The 19027-nt window shown below is 40.0% G+C and overlaps 2 protein-coding genes across 2 annotated transcripts in view; both read right to left on the reverse strand.

Moving 5' to 3' along the window:
* LOC126077509 (rho GTPase-activating protein 20-like) overlaps positions 1 to 2290 on the reverse strand; it is a 33015-nt gene extending 30725 nt beyond the window's left edge. The window contains exon 1 of the mRNA XM_049887050.1: positions 2205 to 2290. Within this exon, the coding sequence (XP_049743007.1) occupies positions 2205 to 2290 (86 nt within the window). The remainder of the gene's footprint in view (positions 1 to 2204) is intronic.
* Positions 1 to 19027, reverse strand: part of LOC126077506 (mitotic spindle assembly checkpoint protein MAD2A-like) — a 214769-nt gene that overhangs the window by 182183 nt on the left and 13559 nt on the right. The gene's annotated exons all lie outside the window — the stretch shown is intronic.

Here is a 19027-nt window from a genome sequence, read left to right on the forward strand (position 1 = left end):
GACACAGCCGGTAGGAGAAGTCCCCAGGAGGCAGTGACAGGTCTTGGAACGGGGAGAGCAGCGTCCCAGCCAGGGAACCATCCCACCAGGATTTGGACTGGACGCAGGTATGGCATAAATACGGAGAGCTGCTCCACCCCCCTGAACGAACCCCAGGATGGGGCTTAGCCGGGTCGCGCGGGCGGCGTGGGACGCAGCCGGTAGGAGAAGTCCCCGGGAGGCAGCGACTGGTATTGGAGCAGGGAGAACAGCATCCCAGCCGGGACACTCGGTCACGGCACAAGTACGGGGAGCTGCTCCACCCACCTGAACTAACCCCGGGAGGGGGCCGAACCGGTTCGTGAGGGCGGCACGGCAACGCGGCTGGAGGGACGAGAAGTCCCCGGGAGGCTGCAACTGATTTTGGAGTCGAGAGTGCACCGTTCCAGTAGGGGAGCCTTAACGCTGGGCGAGGGGCTGGAAGCGGAGGATCTGACTGTGACTCCAGCGGGCCAGACCCCCCGGGGGCAATCTCCACACAGCCAGCACACATAGGCAACGCGCCCCGCGGGAATCTCAGATATAATAGTCATTCCAAGGAAGACAAGCAACTCTGGCTATATTCTGAGGTGCTACTCTCCTATCTCTCTGTTCCCTCCCCCACCCTCCCCAGGCAGCTTCATTAACATCTGAATAGCCTGAGCCAGAGGGAGAACTCTGATAGCCATCTGACTGCATTTATTTTTTAGCGGATTTTCTGGAAAAACTAGTTTCCCAGTGATGGCTCGGAGACAACAATCCATATCAAACCACTTAAAGAAGCAGACCATGACAGCTTCTCCAAGCCCCCAAACAAAAGAATCAAAATCTTTCCCAAATGAAGATACAATCCTGGAATTATCAGATACAGAATATAAAAAACTAATTTACAGAATGCTTCAAGACATCACAAATGAAATAAAGCAAACTGCAGAAAAAGCCAAGGAACACACTGATAAAACTGTTGAAGAACTCAAAAAGATTATTCAAGAACATAGTGGAAAAATTAATAAGTTGCAAGAATCCATAGAGAGACAGCATGTAGAAATCCAAAAGAATTAGACAACGCAATAGGAAGTCAGAGGAGCAGACTCGAGCAATTAGAATGCAGACTGGGACATCTGGAGGACCAGGGAATTAACATCAACATAGCTGAAAAAAAATCAGATAAAAGAATTAAAAAAAATGAAGAAACCCTAAGAATCATGTGGGACTCTATCAAGAAGGATAACCTGCGGGTGATTGGAGTCCCAGAACAGAGAGGGGGGACAGAAAACACAGAGAAAATAGTTGAAGAACTCCTGACAGAAAACTTCCCTGACATCATGAAAGATGAAAGGATATCTATCCAAGATGCTCATCGAACCCCATTTAAGATTGATCCAAAAAGAAAAACACCAAGACATATTATCATCAAACTCGCCAAAACCAAGGATAAACAGAAAATTTTAAAAGCAGCCAGGGAGAAAAGAAAGGTTTCCTTCAAAGGAGAATCAATAAGAATAAGTTCAGACTACTCAGCAGAAACCATGCAGGCAAGAAGGGAATGGGACGACACATACAGAACACTGAAGGAGAAAAACTGCCAGCCAAGGATCATATATCCAGCAAAACTCTCTCTGAAATATGAAGGCGAAATTAAGATATTTACAGATAAACACAAGTTTAGAGAATTTGCAAAAACCAAACCAAAGCTACAAGAAATACTAAAGGATATTCTTTGGTCAGAGAACCAATAATATCAGATATCAGCACAACACAATGTCACAAAACAGAACGTCCTGATATCAACTCAAATAGGGAAATCATAAAAACAAACAAATTAAGATTAACTAAAAAAAAAAATACACATAACAGGGAATCAAGGAAGTCAATAGGTAAAAGATCACAATAATCAAAAAGAAGGACTAAATACAGGAGGCATTGAACTGCCAGATGGAGAGTGATATAAGGCGATATAGAACAATACAAGTTAGGTTTCTACCTAGAAAAATAGGGGTAAATAATAAGGTAACCAAAAAAAGGTATAACAACTCTATAACTCAAGATAAAAGCCAAGAAAAACGTAACAACTCAACTAACATAAAGTCAAACACTATGAAAATGAGGATCTCACAATTTACTAAGAAAAACGCCTCAGCACATAGCTAACCCACACAAATACAGGGCCAAGCTGTGCTTCTTACCTAAAGGTGGCTGTGAAGTTCACGGTGGGCCAGCCCAAAACAAAGGACCGCTTGGCATTGGTGTCATCACAGTCTGTCATCCACATGGTGTTCAGTGGTATTTTGTCTTTAATTTTGAAGGTCTTTCTATACCTAGGAAGATAACCCAACAGAAACTCTGTTCGTTTGTTTCTTAAATGCCAAGGCAGAGCTATGCTCATGGTAAGATATCAGTTCATCTCTATTATCCTTGGTGCACAGCACAGTCAATGGTCAGATGGGGCTTTCCTAAGTGCTGATGGAAGCCTGGCTGAGGAAGGCCCTGAAAATACTTCATTGAAGGAAGCAAGTAACCACAGACTGACTGGTTTATTGTTCTCAGTGCTGACGATTGACTTGGAACCAAAACTTCTAATTTTCTTTTCTTTCCTTTTTTTAGTGTTTTAAGTGAAAGTTTACAAATCAAGTCAGTCTCTCATATAAAAATTTATATACACCTTGATATGTACTCCTAGTTGCTCTCCCCCTAATGGATAGTACAATCCTCTCCACCCTGTATTCCCCATGTCCATTCAGCCAGCTTCTGTGAACTTCTAATTTTAAAATTGTTGTTGTTGTTAGTTGCCATGACTCATTTCTAACTCATGGCTACTAAATGTGTGCAGAGCAGGACTGTTCCATAGGGCTTTCAAGGCTGTGATCTTTTGGATGCAGTCAGACAGAACGGTCTCCTGAGGGGCCTCTGGGTGGATTCAAACTGGCAACCTTTTGGCTAGCTGTCAAGGGCTTTACCGTTTATGTCACCAAAATTATTACTTTCTTAGGGAAACATTCATTCTTTCATTATTGATGACTTGCTTACTTCAAGAAGTATTTGAGAGGTTGAACAAAGATAAAAAGTACATGATTTATGATTCATAAAAATATTCATAAAATACTTTTTTAAGAGAGGAAGACATAATTGACTTAAAATGTGCTCTCAACTTTAGTTTTTGTAGCCCTTAAAGCATAAGTTATTTCAAATTTCCTCTCTTGAGGCATTGTTCATATGATGTTTCCTTAGATTCTGGCTAAAATTGAGAAACTACAGTCTAAAGACTGAACCAAATTAAAAAAAAATAAAATTCAGACCAGAAGCCAAGAGGTCTTATATATATGTGATGAACACACTTCCGTTTAACTCTGGAGAGTCAGGAGATGACTGAGTTTGTCAGCAATGAAATTGCTTTCTGACAATTTCTGCTTAATCCCCCTTATAACTCTGACATAAAACCACTATGTCCCCTGACTTAATTTGCAAATTTAACGGTCAGGTGGGCCTGAGATTTAAATAGTTACAGCCCTCTGAAGAATGCCTAGGGGACCTGGGCACATCGCTCTGGGACTCATGACTAGTTAGAACTACTTGTGGGGACACTCAAGCTAAAATAAGATCAAAGACACCTCATGTGGAAACATCCCTATGACTCCACTGAGTCAAGGACAGGTTAGAGCTAAAACTCTTCAATGGGATTTATAAAATGAAAAGAATTGTGCAGGAGGTACACCTGAAGGATAATCTAGATTCACAGCTTAGAGCAACTGAATATAAGTATAATGGAAAAGCACCTTGTAATATAAGGTGGCTTCTTTGTACATTTTATGTCAATAGTTCTTACCCTATTCCTGTATCTTTGAAGATTTTTTAGAAAACATTCAATTATCATATAAAATCATTTTTCTGGATAGCAACTCTGAAGGTATTATAAAGCTAAAATGCATGGCCATTTGGAAGGCCAAGCACATATCTGCTTGCTTTCACAGATTTTGTATTTTTGAGCACAGGCATCTATGTGTAAAGAGGAAACACTGGTGGCGTAGTGGTTAAGAGCTACGGCTACTAACCAAAAGGTTGGCAGTTGGAATCTACAAGGTGCTCTTTGGAAACTCTATGGGGCAGTTCTACTCTTTCCTATAGGGTCGCTATGAGTCAGAATCGACTCGACAGCAATGGGTCTTAAATGTGCAAAGATACCCAAGACACTACGTCGCAACTTCCAAATATATTGACCTGCAAAGAAGCCATTTCTAGAATTCTCTCCTTGGTTTGATAAAGTTTCAAAATTATCTACTCCACAGTGGAAACCAAACCAAGGAGCCATCTAAGAACCCAGAACACAGTTTCAACTCTACTCTAACATTTATTGAGCACTTATCATATGCCAAGCACTAAACATTTTATGAATATTATGCCACTTAATCCTGAAACAACTACATCAGATAGTCTCTATTACCGCGGTTTTAGATGAAGAAACTCACAGAGAGGTTAAGTAACTTGCCAAAACAGCAGTGCCGGGATTTGAACTCAGGCAGTCTAAGTCCTGAGATTATGGTTGTAACCATGTGGAATCTGTACAAGCCCTTGGGTGTGGACTTCTCTTCAAGCCAAGGGCTGGACACAGAGTCTTTTCCTTTCTTTTTACTTCTAAAGAGAACACCAATCCACAGTTATATCTGTAGGCAACTTCTCTCATTCAGAATGCATTCTAAGACATTTATATCTTTATCATTGCCTCTGTTTTTGTTTGTTTGTTTTTTGGTAGCTGACTTCGATGGCAGCAGAGGGGTGGCGGGGGGGGGGACTTGTCATTAATTTTTTAGTTTATTAAGCATTCTGTTCTATTTCTTACTAGATACAAAACAGATGGAAATTAGTCTTTTACTTAAGCCAAAGGAAAGGTTGATTTCAATGGTGAGAGACAAACTACATGCTTATGAATGTGCTATGAAATCCAAAAGAAAGGAAGAACGGTGGCCACAGAACCACAGGGTAAAAGCCTGTGCTTTCAAATAGTTCTGTTTCAAAAGTGCATTCCAGTAATTACTAACATGGTGCCCTGGGGGAGGCCACTAGACCTCTGAGTATAAAGGTATTCTGAAAAATAAGGAAAACAATCTCATCTCCCAGGGGGGTTGTAAGGGTGAGACAAGCTTAGGTATATAAAGTCTTTACCATAATACCTGACACATAATAAGCCCTTGATAAATCCTACCTGTTATTATTGTCATTTGCATTAAATATAGCAGTTTACAAAATTAGTACTTAATCTTACATATTTTATCCATGGCAGGCCTTAAATGGGAGCCAAGGTAAAGGCAAAAGAAAAGAGTTTTATTTTCCGTAGTGACTAAATAGCTTCCTCATGAGATTTTCTATGCTGAATCATTCTTTCACTTTCACGATATTTCATAATGAAAATGGAGATGGAGCAGATAAACAGATGACCAGGTTAGTCAATTCCTTCCACCACCACTCCCCCTCCTCGCCTTCATATATTTCTTGAGCAATCACCATGTTCTAATGTGGCTATAAATTGCGTTGGTGTAAAAGTGTACCCAGTTGGCTCTATCTCCAACATACATTCAAAATATGTCTGCTTCTCTTTCATTTTCACTTCCGCTCCCAAGATGCAGCCCTCTTTTTCATTCATCAGGACTACTACCTCTCCTAACTAGTCTCCCTACCCTCCAATCCATTATCTACCAACAGCCAGAGCAATATGCTAAAAATATAAGCCAGATATGGTCACTCTACTAGAATAAATTCCAAACTCCTCACCAAAGGTTACTGAGACCCTGTGTGACCAGATCCTTACCTAATTCTCAAGTGTCATAACAGAGGTCACACCCCCATGTGTCAGACTCCAGTCATATGGGCTTTCCTTGAGCCTTCCCTGAAAGGGGAGAAGCCACACCCACTGTAGGGTCTGCCATTCCTTCATGCTAGATGGCTAGCTGCCAAATCTAGGAGTGGTAACTGCTTCCCGTCCCATAGGTAGGGATTTAAATGCTGCCACCAGATACCTTTCTGATGACCCCTTTTCTAACATGTCCTATCTTCTTCTTCAAATGCCACTCAACATATCTTCTTCCCAGGAGCACTAATCACAAACTGTGTTTCTCTCCTCTATTTTGATTATCTCTCTGTAAGGTTCAAAGAAGAGGGACGTTTCTGTCATATTCTTCACTGTATTCTCTCCACGGGCACCATACAGAGCAGGATCTTCATGCATATTTGTTGAGTAAATCAAAGATCAAAAGCCAAAAAAAAAAAAAAAACGTTGTATTTGCTTATAGTAAGGGCTATTAAAATGCAATTTGTTAGTGAGAATGCAATTCTAATGATAATCAGAAGAGTGAGTAGAATACACTTACTTGGAATTAGACACAAGCAACAAATCACTGAAGAGGAAGAGGTGTCGCTTCTGCCTTCTCTAGCCTCTTTTGAATTCCACAGGGCCATGAATCAGCAGGGTACGATTGGGGCCCTCCGATAACGTAGTTGTCTCACTGTGGGTGTCCACCTCAGTCGACGGACTTTTCCTGCAACACACCGCAAACCACAGAATAGCTAGTCAATGGTCAAATGTACGCTAGAGTTTTATTCCAAAGGTTGTGGATGACACAATTGCTAGAAATTACAATCTCAATCCCCAAAATAGGGCTCCCCAATTCAAGTTTAGGAATCATTGGGTTATAGTTTTTAAAGCTACTGGAAAAGAAGTTGGTATAGATGGAGAGCATATTTAAGGAAAGAGCCCTGAGGTATGGCAACTCAGAGAGGTGGGAAAAAGGAGAAACATCAAAGCAGATCATGAACTGTCAGTGAAGAGGAAAACTAAGAGGTCAAGGGTAGATACTACTACAGGAAGTGTGAGAACAGCCATGTCAAATGCTGCAGAAGGCCAAGGCATACCGTTACTCACAATCGGATTTAGTAACCTGGAGGTCACTGGGGACCCTGACAAGAACAATGTTGGTAGAATAATGGGAGGAAAGTTTGTTTGTAGGACTGTGGAAGGCAGAATGCCCCTCTGCCCCAAATCCTAAACCCGGAACCTATGAATATGTCACATAGGAAAAGAGACTTTGCAAATGTAATTAAGGTTATGAACTCCAAAATAGGGAGATTATCCTGAAATATCCTGGTGGGTCCAATCTAATTGCATGAATGCTTAAAAATAGAGAGCTTTTTCCAGCTGGATTTAGAGAGATGGCACAGAAAGAAGTTAGAGAGATTGGAAGTGTGACTGAGATTCGACCCTCATTGCTGGAATGAACCACATTTGAAACAGGAATGTAGTCAGCCTCTAAGAGCAAAACCCAGCCCTGGTTGACAGCCAGCAGGAAAAGAGTCACATCAGTATTATCACCTCAAGGCACTGAACTTGACCAAAAACTTGAATGAGTTTGGAAGCAGAGTTTTTTTTCACAAGGGCCTAAAGACACCTTGATCAACCTTGTGAGACCCTAAGCAGAGGATCCAGCCAAGTCCACCTGGACTTTCTGACACAGAAAAACTATGAGGTAATAAATTTCTATTGTTTTAAGTTACTTAGTTTGTGGCCATTTGCTACAGCTACAATCAAAAAATTCATATAGATTTTGGCACCTGCAAGTGGGTGCTGCTGTAACAAATATTTAAAAATGTAGAGGTAGCTTTGGAATTGGCAGTACATGGAAGCTGGGAGAATTTTGAGGAGTATGATAGAAAAAGCCTAGATTCCCTTGAACAGACTGTGATAGAAATACGGATGTTAAAAATTCTGCTGGTGAGAGCTCAGAAAGGGTGAGAAGCATTGTAGAGAAAGCCTGTGCTGACTTGGAGAACACCGGAATCATTTATAAACAGACTATTGGTAGAAATATGGACTTTAAAGGCACTGCTGGAGAGGTTCTAGAAAGAATTGAGGAACATGTTCTTGAAAACTGGACGAAGGGAGATTCTTGTTATATACGGGCAGAGAGCTTAATGGAATTGTGCTCTGTAGTTATGTGGAAAGTAGAACTTAAAACTGATGAGCTTGGATATTTAGGTGAGGAGATTTCCAAGCAAATTGTTGAAGGTCAGGCCTGGTTTCTTCTCTCTACTTATAGTAAAGTGTGAGAAAAGAAAGATAAAGTGAGAAAACTATTAAAAAAAAAAGAACCATAACTCGATGATTTGGGAAATTCTCAGCCTATTCCGATGGCAAAAGATGCTAAAATTAAGAGATTCATTTTAAAAGTGTGGCACAGATAAAAAGCTGAGCATGTGATTGTAAGATCTTTTGCTAAAACATTAGAGAGATCAAAAGATGAGAGTGTTCAGTCATACAAAAGCCTCTTTGAAGAGATTAAGGGTATAACTCACAGATCTCTTCTAAGGGGCCTCTAAGAAGCTTCTGGGCATTGTCCATCAGCCATCTCAGCAGAAGCCAAAACCAGAAAAGGAAGTATCTCAGAAAGATGGGTGGAGTCTAATGAAGTGATTGCCAGTGACATCCATGGTAGACCCACAAAGTTCTTGAAAACTTTATATTAGCAGAAACAATGTGATGGATGTGACAGCTTTTATTCGAACACCACTTAGAACTTAGTTAAAAAAAAAAAGTTTCTAACCCAACATAGATAAAATGATATGGATATTTGTGAAGAAGAAATTTCAGTTTCGTTTTACGTTAACGTGAAAATTTAGATCATTGAGGATTAATTCCCATCTTTCCTAAATCAATATTTGATTTCTGGGAAAACTGATAAAGAACATCAAATAAAACTGGAAACACTAAAAAAAGTTTCTAAACATGAGACAGTATCAATAAAATGGTCTTAGATATGACTTGCCTGAGTTATAACCAAATAATATCTAAGAGTATCTGACCTTGATAGGTAAAACATCTAGGTTGAACAGACCATAAAAGCTTTCATAAATAGGGAAGACATTTTCATAGACCTACAGAAAAGTCTCTCCCATGGAGCCAAGAAATTGTCTCTCCTGAGAATGTAAAGCCTGTTCTTCTGTGCTCAGTAGCACTATATCGAATGAATATGAGTAGCTTTTCATGAAACCAGTGCTGAAGTTAAGAATTAGTTCATGTATTTCAGAGGAAACAAGACCCAACGTTTCCTGTGATCCCCAGTCTATTTTGATGATTAAAAATAGTATATTAAAAGACTACCTTGTCCACTTAAGTCTTGAAAGACCACGTAGAAGCTTGGGGTGCTTTTGGATTGACGTAAACATCTTTTTTTTCCTCAACTCCTGGGAGTGAAAACCAGTCCAGTCCTCAGCACTGGGCAGAGTGCTTCAAACAAATCCATGAGCCTGAGGATTCCGGTGTTGCCACGATCACTTGTTGTTATGATTTCAAAGTTCTGAGGTTCAAACTGTAACTGACTAACTGACATATCTTCTCCCCTCAGTTTGAATTTTTTAAAAAATTAAACCGTCCTCACATGCTGTTGTAAGAAATACATACAGTTTCCATGTACCTTTTACTCAGTTTCTGCCAATGGTAATGAGTTGGTTAATTTTATGTGTCAGCTTGGGTTAGCTATGGTGTTCAGTTGTTTGGTCAAATGCCAGTCTGGATGTTGCTGTGAAGATATCTTGTAGATGTGATTAACATCTATGATCAGTAGACTTTAAGTAGAGATCCCATTTAAGAATGGGAATGGGCCACATCCAATCAGTTGAAGGCCTTAAGAGCAAAAGCTGAGGTTTCCTGGAGAAAAAGGAATTCTGTCTCAAGGCTGTAACATGGAAATCCTGCCCAAGTTTCCAGCTCACCAGACTGGCCAGATTTCAGAGTCAAGACTACAATATCAACCCCTTCCTGAGTTTCCAGCTTGCTGGCCTGTCCTACAGATGTTAGACTTGCCAGTCCCCACAATCGTGCGAGCCAATTACTAAAATCAATCTCTCTCTCCCTCGCCTACTGATTTTCTCTGGAGAACCCTGTAATGTCTTCTAGTGCTATACTACAATATCATAATCAGTATATTAGCATTGATATAGTCAAGATAAAGAACTTTTCCCTCATCACGAGGATCCCTCATATTGTTCTTTTACATTCACACCAACTTCCTTCCCAACCCACTACCTCTTTAATCCGTAGCAACTACTAAGCTGTTCTCCATTTCTATAATTTGGTCATTTCAAGAATATTATATAAATGGAATCATACAGTATGTGACCTTTTTGGAATGTCTTTTTTCACTCATAATTCTCTGGAGATTCATCCAGGTTGTTGCAGTATCAATAATTTATTCCTTTGTATGACTTTTTTTTTTTTTTTATCACTTAGTGGTACTCAGTGGTATGGGTGTGTACCACGCTGTAACCATTCCTTCGCTGAAGGACATCTGGATTGTTTCTGGTGTTTGGCTGTAACAAATAAAGCTGCTATAAACATTTGTGTACAGGTTTTGGTGTGATAAATGCCCAGGTGTGCAATTGTTAGGCCGTACGGTGGCTGCATGTTTCATTTTTTAAGGAATTGTCAAACTATTTCCCAGGGTGGCAATATCATTTAATATTCACCCCCACCCCCAGCAATATCTGAATAATCCAGCGTCTCCACATCCACACCAGCATTTGGTGTTATCACTATTTTTATTTTAGCCATTCTGAGAGGTGTGGAGCACTATCTCATTGTGGGTTTACTTTACATTTCCGTAATGGTTAATGATGTTGAACATCTTTTCATGTGTTTATTTGTATTTGTACTGTATCTTAAGTTTCATGAAACTTATAGTATTCTGGTTAAAACACTTTAAATATAGTGTTCCCTTTCCAAGAGTTAATCAACCATTTCACAGATGCTGCACAGATAGGCTAAGTATCTTGAAGTCAAATGATGTTAGGAATTCAAATTCAGCTGACTCTGGAGGGCACACAAGTCTCAGGGAAGTGAGGTACCCGAACCTCTTCTCATATGGCGTCTCCTTTCCTTGAGCCCTTGGAGGAGTGGTATTTGATCTTACTAATAACGTTTGTGGTTTTCTTTGTAGTCTCCTATAATAGATATTTGAATACATATCTCTTAAGTACCTCAAGAAAAAGTCCATATCTCATTTATCATTTAATTCTCACAGGCTTTGGCATATTGCAGGAATGAAAAAGCATTTTATTGAAGTAAATGAGTGCAACAGTTTTTTGCCATGGATGGGGAAAAGAAAGGGATGACCGAAAATAGACTCTCTTTCATCTACTTCATTCATTCAAGAAACAGTATCTGAACCTGTATCAGGAAAAGGGCACTTGGTTAGGTCTAGGCAGCAGAGAACAAAAGGGACCCAGGCCCCACTCATGAAACCTAGATCTGAATACAGGAGACAGAAATTAAATAATCACATCAATAGCCTTGTATGTAACACCAGACTCTGAAAAATACTGCAAAGAAAAGGTAAAGAGAGAGATAAGAGATTAGAAGTGGGACCCGTCACCTGACTTACATTGTGCAAAGAGGGCAGACAAGGGGGGCTTATTCGAAGAACTCATTTAAATGATCTTTAAAGGATAATTCGAGATTAACTAGATGAAGACACAGAGATAGATACTGAGGTGTAGAGAGGTGAAGAAGTAGAGAGACAGAGGGAGAGAAGGAGGGAGAGAGAACAGTGTGTAGTGGAAGGGAATGTTCCATGCAAAGGGGATACAACATGTGCAGTTTCAGAGCCATGAGTTTGCTGGATTGGAGGAGGGGGGACACGCTAATAGAAGGCACAGGAAAGTGAGATAAACCTGAAGAGCTAAGTAGGGGCCAGGAATGCAGGTCCTTTTAGACCTTGTTAAGGCCTCTTGTCTTAAAACCAAACTAGCATACAAGTGGCATGTAGACAGTGGGCTCCAGAGGCTTGTAAAATATTTTAAAGCCATAGTGCTAGCCCGGGACACGCTGACTGTATTTAGCACCATGGAAGTGTATTAAGCAACACCTTCTGTCCACTCATCAAGCATCGTCAGGATTTAGTTATGGTAAAAAATGTAGGTAGAATTAACAAGCACTTCCCCCAATCTGCAGAATATTCACCAGTGACTCTCACTCTCTGCCTGTCTTTCAGAGAGCTTAGAGGCCAAGAACTTCTTTCCTTCTACAATATAATCCCTGGTAACCAATTCTGGTCTGCACCAAAATGACGTGGGGGAGCTTTTTAGGCATCCGCCCACCCGGGTTCTGATCAATCAGACCTGGAGAATCTGTATTTTAAAACAGGCTTTGGGTGACACTGGTGTGCAACCAGGGCTATGAAAGACTGTCCTTTGGGTGCACATTGGAAAGACGTGGTGTTCTGATACCATCTCCTTTGTAGCAAAGGAAACAAGGGAAAGGAAGCCTTTTGTTACATTGAGGGCTCTTTCCTTAGTTTGGTGGTTACATGTAAAAGTTACCTTTACAATAGCTGCTTAATTCCTTCCAAAGTACCATTGGTATTTCTTTATTTCATGAAAACCTGCAAATGGAATAACAGCGATAGAGTCTGCTTTCATTTAGTTCATTGAACACTGAACTTCCCACCCTAAATATCAAATAGAACAGAGGGTATGAGGTGACGCTATGCCAACCGTACCAACATCTAAGCACATTGCAAAAGAAAACTTTCCTTTCCTAATTCGATTTTTTCCTTCAATTTTTAATGTTTTGATTAAATGTTTACATAAGGAAGCAGGTTGTGAAGTGTCAAGTTCTCAAATCAAACCACCTGGTTTTGAATCCCTCCTCATTAGTTACTACCTATGTGACACTAGGCAAACCAGTTACACTTTCAACGCCTCAGTGTTCTCATGTGCAGATGAGATTCATAGGGTTGCTATGAGAATTAAATCAGATAATACTAAAATAAACTTAGCATGGCTTTGACATAGCATTATGGATTGAATTGTATCCCATAAAATATGTGCTCAAATCCTAATCCCTGCCCCTGGGGATATGATCCAGCTTGGACATAGGGTTTTTCCTTTGCTGTATTAATGAGGTCGCATCAGGAGTTAGGATGGATCCTAAACCTAATCACTTCTGAGTTATGAAAGAGCAGAATAAAGACACGGACAGGGGAAGAGGAAGGCTAACGGCAGAGAGATCATCTACAAATCCGGGCACACTGAGGATTGCTGGCAGCATTTTTTTTTTACTTGAAGCTGAAATAGACAAGGAAAGACCTCTCCCTAGAGCCACACCCTGAATTTGGACTTCTAGCCTTCTGAACTGTGAGAAAATCAATTTGTGCTCTTTAAAGCAACCCATTGTGGTATGTCTCTTGTGGTATCACTAGGTATAAGACACTGTCATCCCTCAATATTTTAGTTATGCTTATATGAAGGAAGACTTTCTATTCAAAAATAGCAAACATTTCCATGAACTAAAAGAGACGGGAGCGAAAGCAGGTAGTAAAATTGGTCGAGCAACTATAAGTTGCCAGGCTCTTTGCGAGGTAGTTTAAGCTTGTCCTCTCATTTCCTCACAGCAGCCTTGTGAGGTAAGCATCGTTACCTCCATTTTTACGGATGAAAAACCTGAGGCTCATAAAGTTAAGTAGCTGAGAGCCATGTACCTAAATAGTGAATTTGATTATAAATTCACATAGTGTTTCAACAAAACAGCTCTTGGCACCCTTTCCTTCACCAGCTCAACCCACTCTCCTTACACTCCAGGTCACATCCCACTGAGACAGGAAGGAGTGAGTAAAAGAGGACAACAGAACTGGCTTCTGCCCTGAAGTTCATGTTTTCTGGGTAGTTTTTGTATGTGCTCATTCTGTCTTTTCTACCTCTGGAATACTAACTTTTGACTGCTTTAATTCATGTTATCTGGAATCTCCTGAAAGTTTTGCTAAACTTTGGGATCCCTCTGTTATTTCTTTTACTTTTCTTAATTTTTTTATTGTGCATTAAGTGAAAGTTTATCATTTAAGTCAGACTCTCATACAAAAACTTACACACACATTGTTATATGACCCCTACTTGCTCTTCCTGCAATGTGACCACACACTCCTTCTCTCCACTCAGTATTTCCTGTGCCCATTCAACCCGCTCCTGTCCTCCTCCGCCTTCTCATCTCACCTCTAGACAGGACCTGCCCAAACAGTCTCATGTGTCTACTTGAGCTAAGAAGCACACTCCTCACCAGTATCATTTTATGTCTTATAGTCCAGCCTAATCTTTGTCTGAAGAGTTGGCGTCAGGAACGATTTTAGTTTTGGGCTAACAAAGAATCCGGAGGCCATGACTTCTGGGGTCCCTCCAGTCTCAGTCAGACCATTAAGTTTGGTCTTTTTACTGGACTTTGAGGTCTGCATCCCACTTTTCTCCTGCACCACCAGGGATTCTCTGTTGTGTTCCCTGTCAGGGCAGTCATTGCTGGTAGCCAGGCACCATCTAATTCTTCTGATCTCAGGCTGATGGAGTCTCTGGTTTATGTGGCCGTTTCTTTACCCCTTCTGTTATTTCTTAACAAGAGTAGTTCTGACTCATTGGCTCTTACTGTGAGCCTCCTATTTTAATTTTTTCTTTTTTTAATCTTGACTATGGTTAACTGCTGCCCAGCTGGATCCAACTTTACCTGGCTACATAGGAATGAAGTCTGCGAAGAGTGATGACAATTAGTACTACCAGAATAAAGTATAACACATTATTAGTTAAAATATAGTGTTGAGGGAATAGGATGACAGTCATTACCCTATTCCTCATGGTCACAGAGAAGAGTAGACTTCATTCCACTGACCTGGAGAGGACACACCTGGAACAACTTGGAAGTAGAAGTTCTCTCTAAACTGGCCACAATCTTGCATTGAAGTGCCAAAAGCACAAGACACTAAATACAAGGATATGAGGAAACCGGAATATTTAAATTGTGTGAGAAGGCAATATTGACTTAAATGCCATTCTCTCAGATAGTAGGTAATACATATGAGGAGACCCCCACAAGCACCACCACCAACACCCCTACCAACAACAAATACACACACACATATATATTAAACGTATGGAGACACAACTTGGACAATTTCTGCTCAGTGAATGTGGCTTTAAAGGCTGCTAACTCCTGATACTGTTGCAGCTGATTTGTCCTGCACAGGAATGAAAGCCAGATGTTCTAAGGTTCCTGCTTCCTACATTAGATACCACAAATCTTTCTGCACACGCTACCTGGCCTACAATGCTGTTGTTGTTTTTTGTTGCTGTCAAAGTGATTCTACCTCATGTCAACCCCATGAGTGCAGAGCTGAACTACTCCATAGGGTTTTCAGGAGCAGATCACTAGACCTGTCTTCCAAGGCACTTCTGGATGGGTTCAAACCACCTACCTTTGTAGTGTTAAAATAGATTATGCCATTCACTTAATTCTGGGATTGTAATTTTGCTGTGGTAACTTCCATAATGGAGTTGCAGGGGGACCCTTCCGTCTCGTAGTAACTGAAAAGCAATCAGATAACAGTGGAAAGAATATTGGCTTTGAAGTCAGCCTGGGGGTGGATTTTGGATGATTGAAGCAGAAAAATAATTTAACCTTCCTGAATATCAGTTTTTCCATCTGTAAAATGGGGATAATAACACTTACACGGTTGTCGTGAGGATTGAAAACACATGTAATGAACAAATTTGATGTGTGGCTCCCTCCCTGTTCACAAGTTGAATTAAAAGGGTTCTCTCACCCTTAAGAGCATTTTCTCATGGTTTTGCTTTATGGCTCTCTACTGGAATTCACCAGGCATCAGCAGTTATAAATCTTCATTGTGGATCCAGTTCTTTTCCTCTCTCTGTACTATTCTTCCTCCATGGGTCTGAATTGAGGCTTTAAGGTGGCAGTTTCTTTCATTTGAGGACTCCTCATTTAGGAATGAGACTTCATTATTTCCCTTGCCTCATGGTTAACCCCATATTTCCAAGACCACAGCCAAGACTATGACCCAAGCACCCCAACCCTCCCTCTAACTCCAACTTCCATTCATTTAGAGGCACAGAGCTGAACAGGTGAAAAGCACCTAATTAGTGCCTGGCACACAGTGGATGATCAATGTACAAGAATTTCCTGTTTTCATCCTTGCAGCTGTGGACTGGACAGACAGTTCTTTACAGTGCTGCACTGGCTATTATGACTGTGAACACAGTGATCTAATAACTGTATGTTAGACATGAAATAGTTTGGACATTGCAGCCTCAATCCTCAAAACCACTAACATCTGCATTTAGCAAAACTGCCATTTCAGAAGGAAACTCACATCCGTGTCTAGCCATCCACTGGCTATGTCCATATCTAGATCGTTTTGAAACACGTTTGAGATCTTTCCCTTGTATGGAAATGGAGTCTGGGTGGTCCAGCTTCCGCCTGAAGACCTATTCTGGCATAGATAACATGCAAAGACAATAAAGATCTTTCTCTGACAGAAGTTCTTTTGTGTAAATATGCTTGCGGAGCACAATGGTACAGATAAATGCAGATGAAAATGGACTTTGAACAAATAAATGAAACTGTATTACATTTCTCTAGCATCAAAATAGGTCAGATGGTAAGAGTACAAAAATAAGTGAAATGGTAACATAAAATGACCTGTGTAACCAGAGGGCCAATTCTGCCATTTTTCTCTCTAGGCCTTTTCTAACAGCCTTGTTGCTAGGGCTACAATGTTTTTGCCAGATTGGAAGAGGACTGTCAACTCTAATAGAGATTAAGTCGCTTGCCTAACTAGATTTTTTTTCTTTTTTAAAAATAAGCATTAGTGAATACTTCCGACTTTGAAAGAATGGAAAGATCTCTAAAGATCTGTTCTTAGTAAGTATAACTAATAACATTTGAAATTTAGTAGACGAGTTTCATTCTATAGTTATTCCAACACAAACTTTTATCATGGTCAAACTGAACGTAATAATGCGAAACAGAATTTCATATATTTAATGAAAAATAAATTGTCAAATTAAGCCAAAAATTAATTCCTCAGAGTTTTAAGTAACTGAGGTTACTTAATGAACAAATCTTATTAGTTAGAAAATTACATTTCATACCTGTTCACAAATTCATGCCTGATTTACTCTTTAGAGAGCACAGGTAGGGTGTAGGATTAAGTCCTCTGCTTTTGGTTCCTTACATCCGTTTGTCAAAGACATCCGAGGATGGAATACCTAAAAACCCAGAAACCAAACCCACTGCTGTTGAGTTGATTCTGACTCATAGGGACCCTATAGGACAGAGCAGAAATGTCCTATAGAGTTGCCAAGGAGTGCCTGGCAGATTCGAACTGCCGACCTCTTGGTTAGCAGCCGTAGCACTCAACCACTATACCACTAGGGTTTGGAGAGTGTAAACATGAAGTAATCCAATAAAATAAGTTCAAAATTTGTAAAGCACACTAGAGGAACACCAATTTGTTCTAGAAACTCAGCTTCTAAAGGACATAAAAATTAAGAGCCATTGGGAAAAGCTGGGGAAACACTCTTTTTGATAGGCTTGTCAGGGAGTCAGAAGAGGATTTTCCTTGGCTGTGGACCAGTTACTTACCCATTGACCCCACAATTCCGCTTCTGACTAAAGCGTGACACATGCGCAAAGACACGCTCTTCAGCATTATTTTGGAAAAGCGAGAAAGTTAAGGTGACTTAAGTGCCATCAAGAGGGGATTCATTAAATAAATTAATGGAATACTACAGAACAGTCTTAGAAAGACTGATACATGCAAATTTATACCGAAAAAATATATTAATTGAAAATACCAAGTTGGGAAATTACATCTTTTGTATGAACCTATTTATATGTATGTGTAAATATATAATACATAATCACTTCCATGTAGAAGCATGCATAAGAAACTGTTGTTATAGTTTGCTGCTGTGGAATCAACCCCCAAATCATGGCAACCCCATGCACGATGGAAAGAAAGGCTGCTCGGTCCTGTGTCATCTCCATGATCAAGTTGTGGATCGGACTATCACGTTAATTCAGTGAAGAGAGAAAGGTAGAAGGTGAAATTTTAATTTTCACATTAAACTCCACTGTAATATTTGAATACTTTTTATCATAAAAATTGGAAATGTTTATTACAAAAATAGTTATATAATAAAAAGGTTAAAAGTACTAAATACTTCACTGTATAGTATTAAATGAAAAACGAAGCACAGGGAGAATATATTTAACAAGATCCAATAAAACATATTTATGTGTATTTGTGCCCATTCCAAAGAAAGATGATCCAACAGAATGTGACAATTATCAAACAATATCATGAAAAACATGCAAGTAAAATTTTGCCAATGAAAATTAAAAAATGGCTGCAGCATTACATCAAAAAGGAACTGCCAGAAATTCAAGCCGGATTCAGAAGAGGGTGTGGAAAGGGGGATGTCATTGCTGATGTCAGATGGATCTTGGCTGAAAGCAGTGAATGCCAGAAGGATGTTTACTTGTGTATTATTGACTATTCAAAAGTATTCGACCCTGTGGGTCCTAACTAATTATGGATAACATTGCAAAGAATGGAAATCCCAGAATAATTAGTTGTGCTCATGAGGAACCTGGACATAGACCAAGAGGCAGTCGTTTGAACAGAGCAAGGGGATACCGCATGGTTTAAAATCAGGAAAGTTCTGCCTCAGGGTTGTATCTTTCACCACACCTATTCAAGCTCTATGCTGAGAAAATAATTCGAGAAGCTGGACTATATGAAGAACATGGCCTCAGGATTGGAGGAAAACTCATCAACAAACTTCGATATGCGGATGATGCAAACTTGCCTGCAGAAAGCAAAGAGAACCTGAAGCACGTACTTACGAAGATCAAAGACTACAGCCTTCAGTATGGGTTACACCTTAACATAAAGAAAATACAAATCCTCGCAACTAGACCGATAAGCAGCATCATGATAAAGGGGCAAAAGATTGAAGTTGTCAAGGATTTCATTTCACTTGGATCCACAATCAACGCCCATGGAAGCAGCAGTCAAGAAATCAAATGACATATTGCATTGGGGAAATTTGCTACAAAAGACCTCTTTATAGTGTTAAAAAACAAAGATGTCATTTTGAAGACTAAGGTGCACCTGACCCAAGCCATGTG

Source organism: Elephas maximus, chromosome 5, assembly GCF_024166365.1.
Source record: "Elephas maximus indicus isolate mEleMax1 chromosome 5, mEleMax1 primary haplotype, whole genome shotgun sequence".
NCBI classification, from domain to species: Eukaryota; Metazoa; Chordata; class Mammalia; order Proboscidea; family Elephantidae; genus Elephas; species Elephas maximus.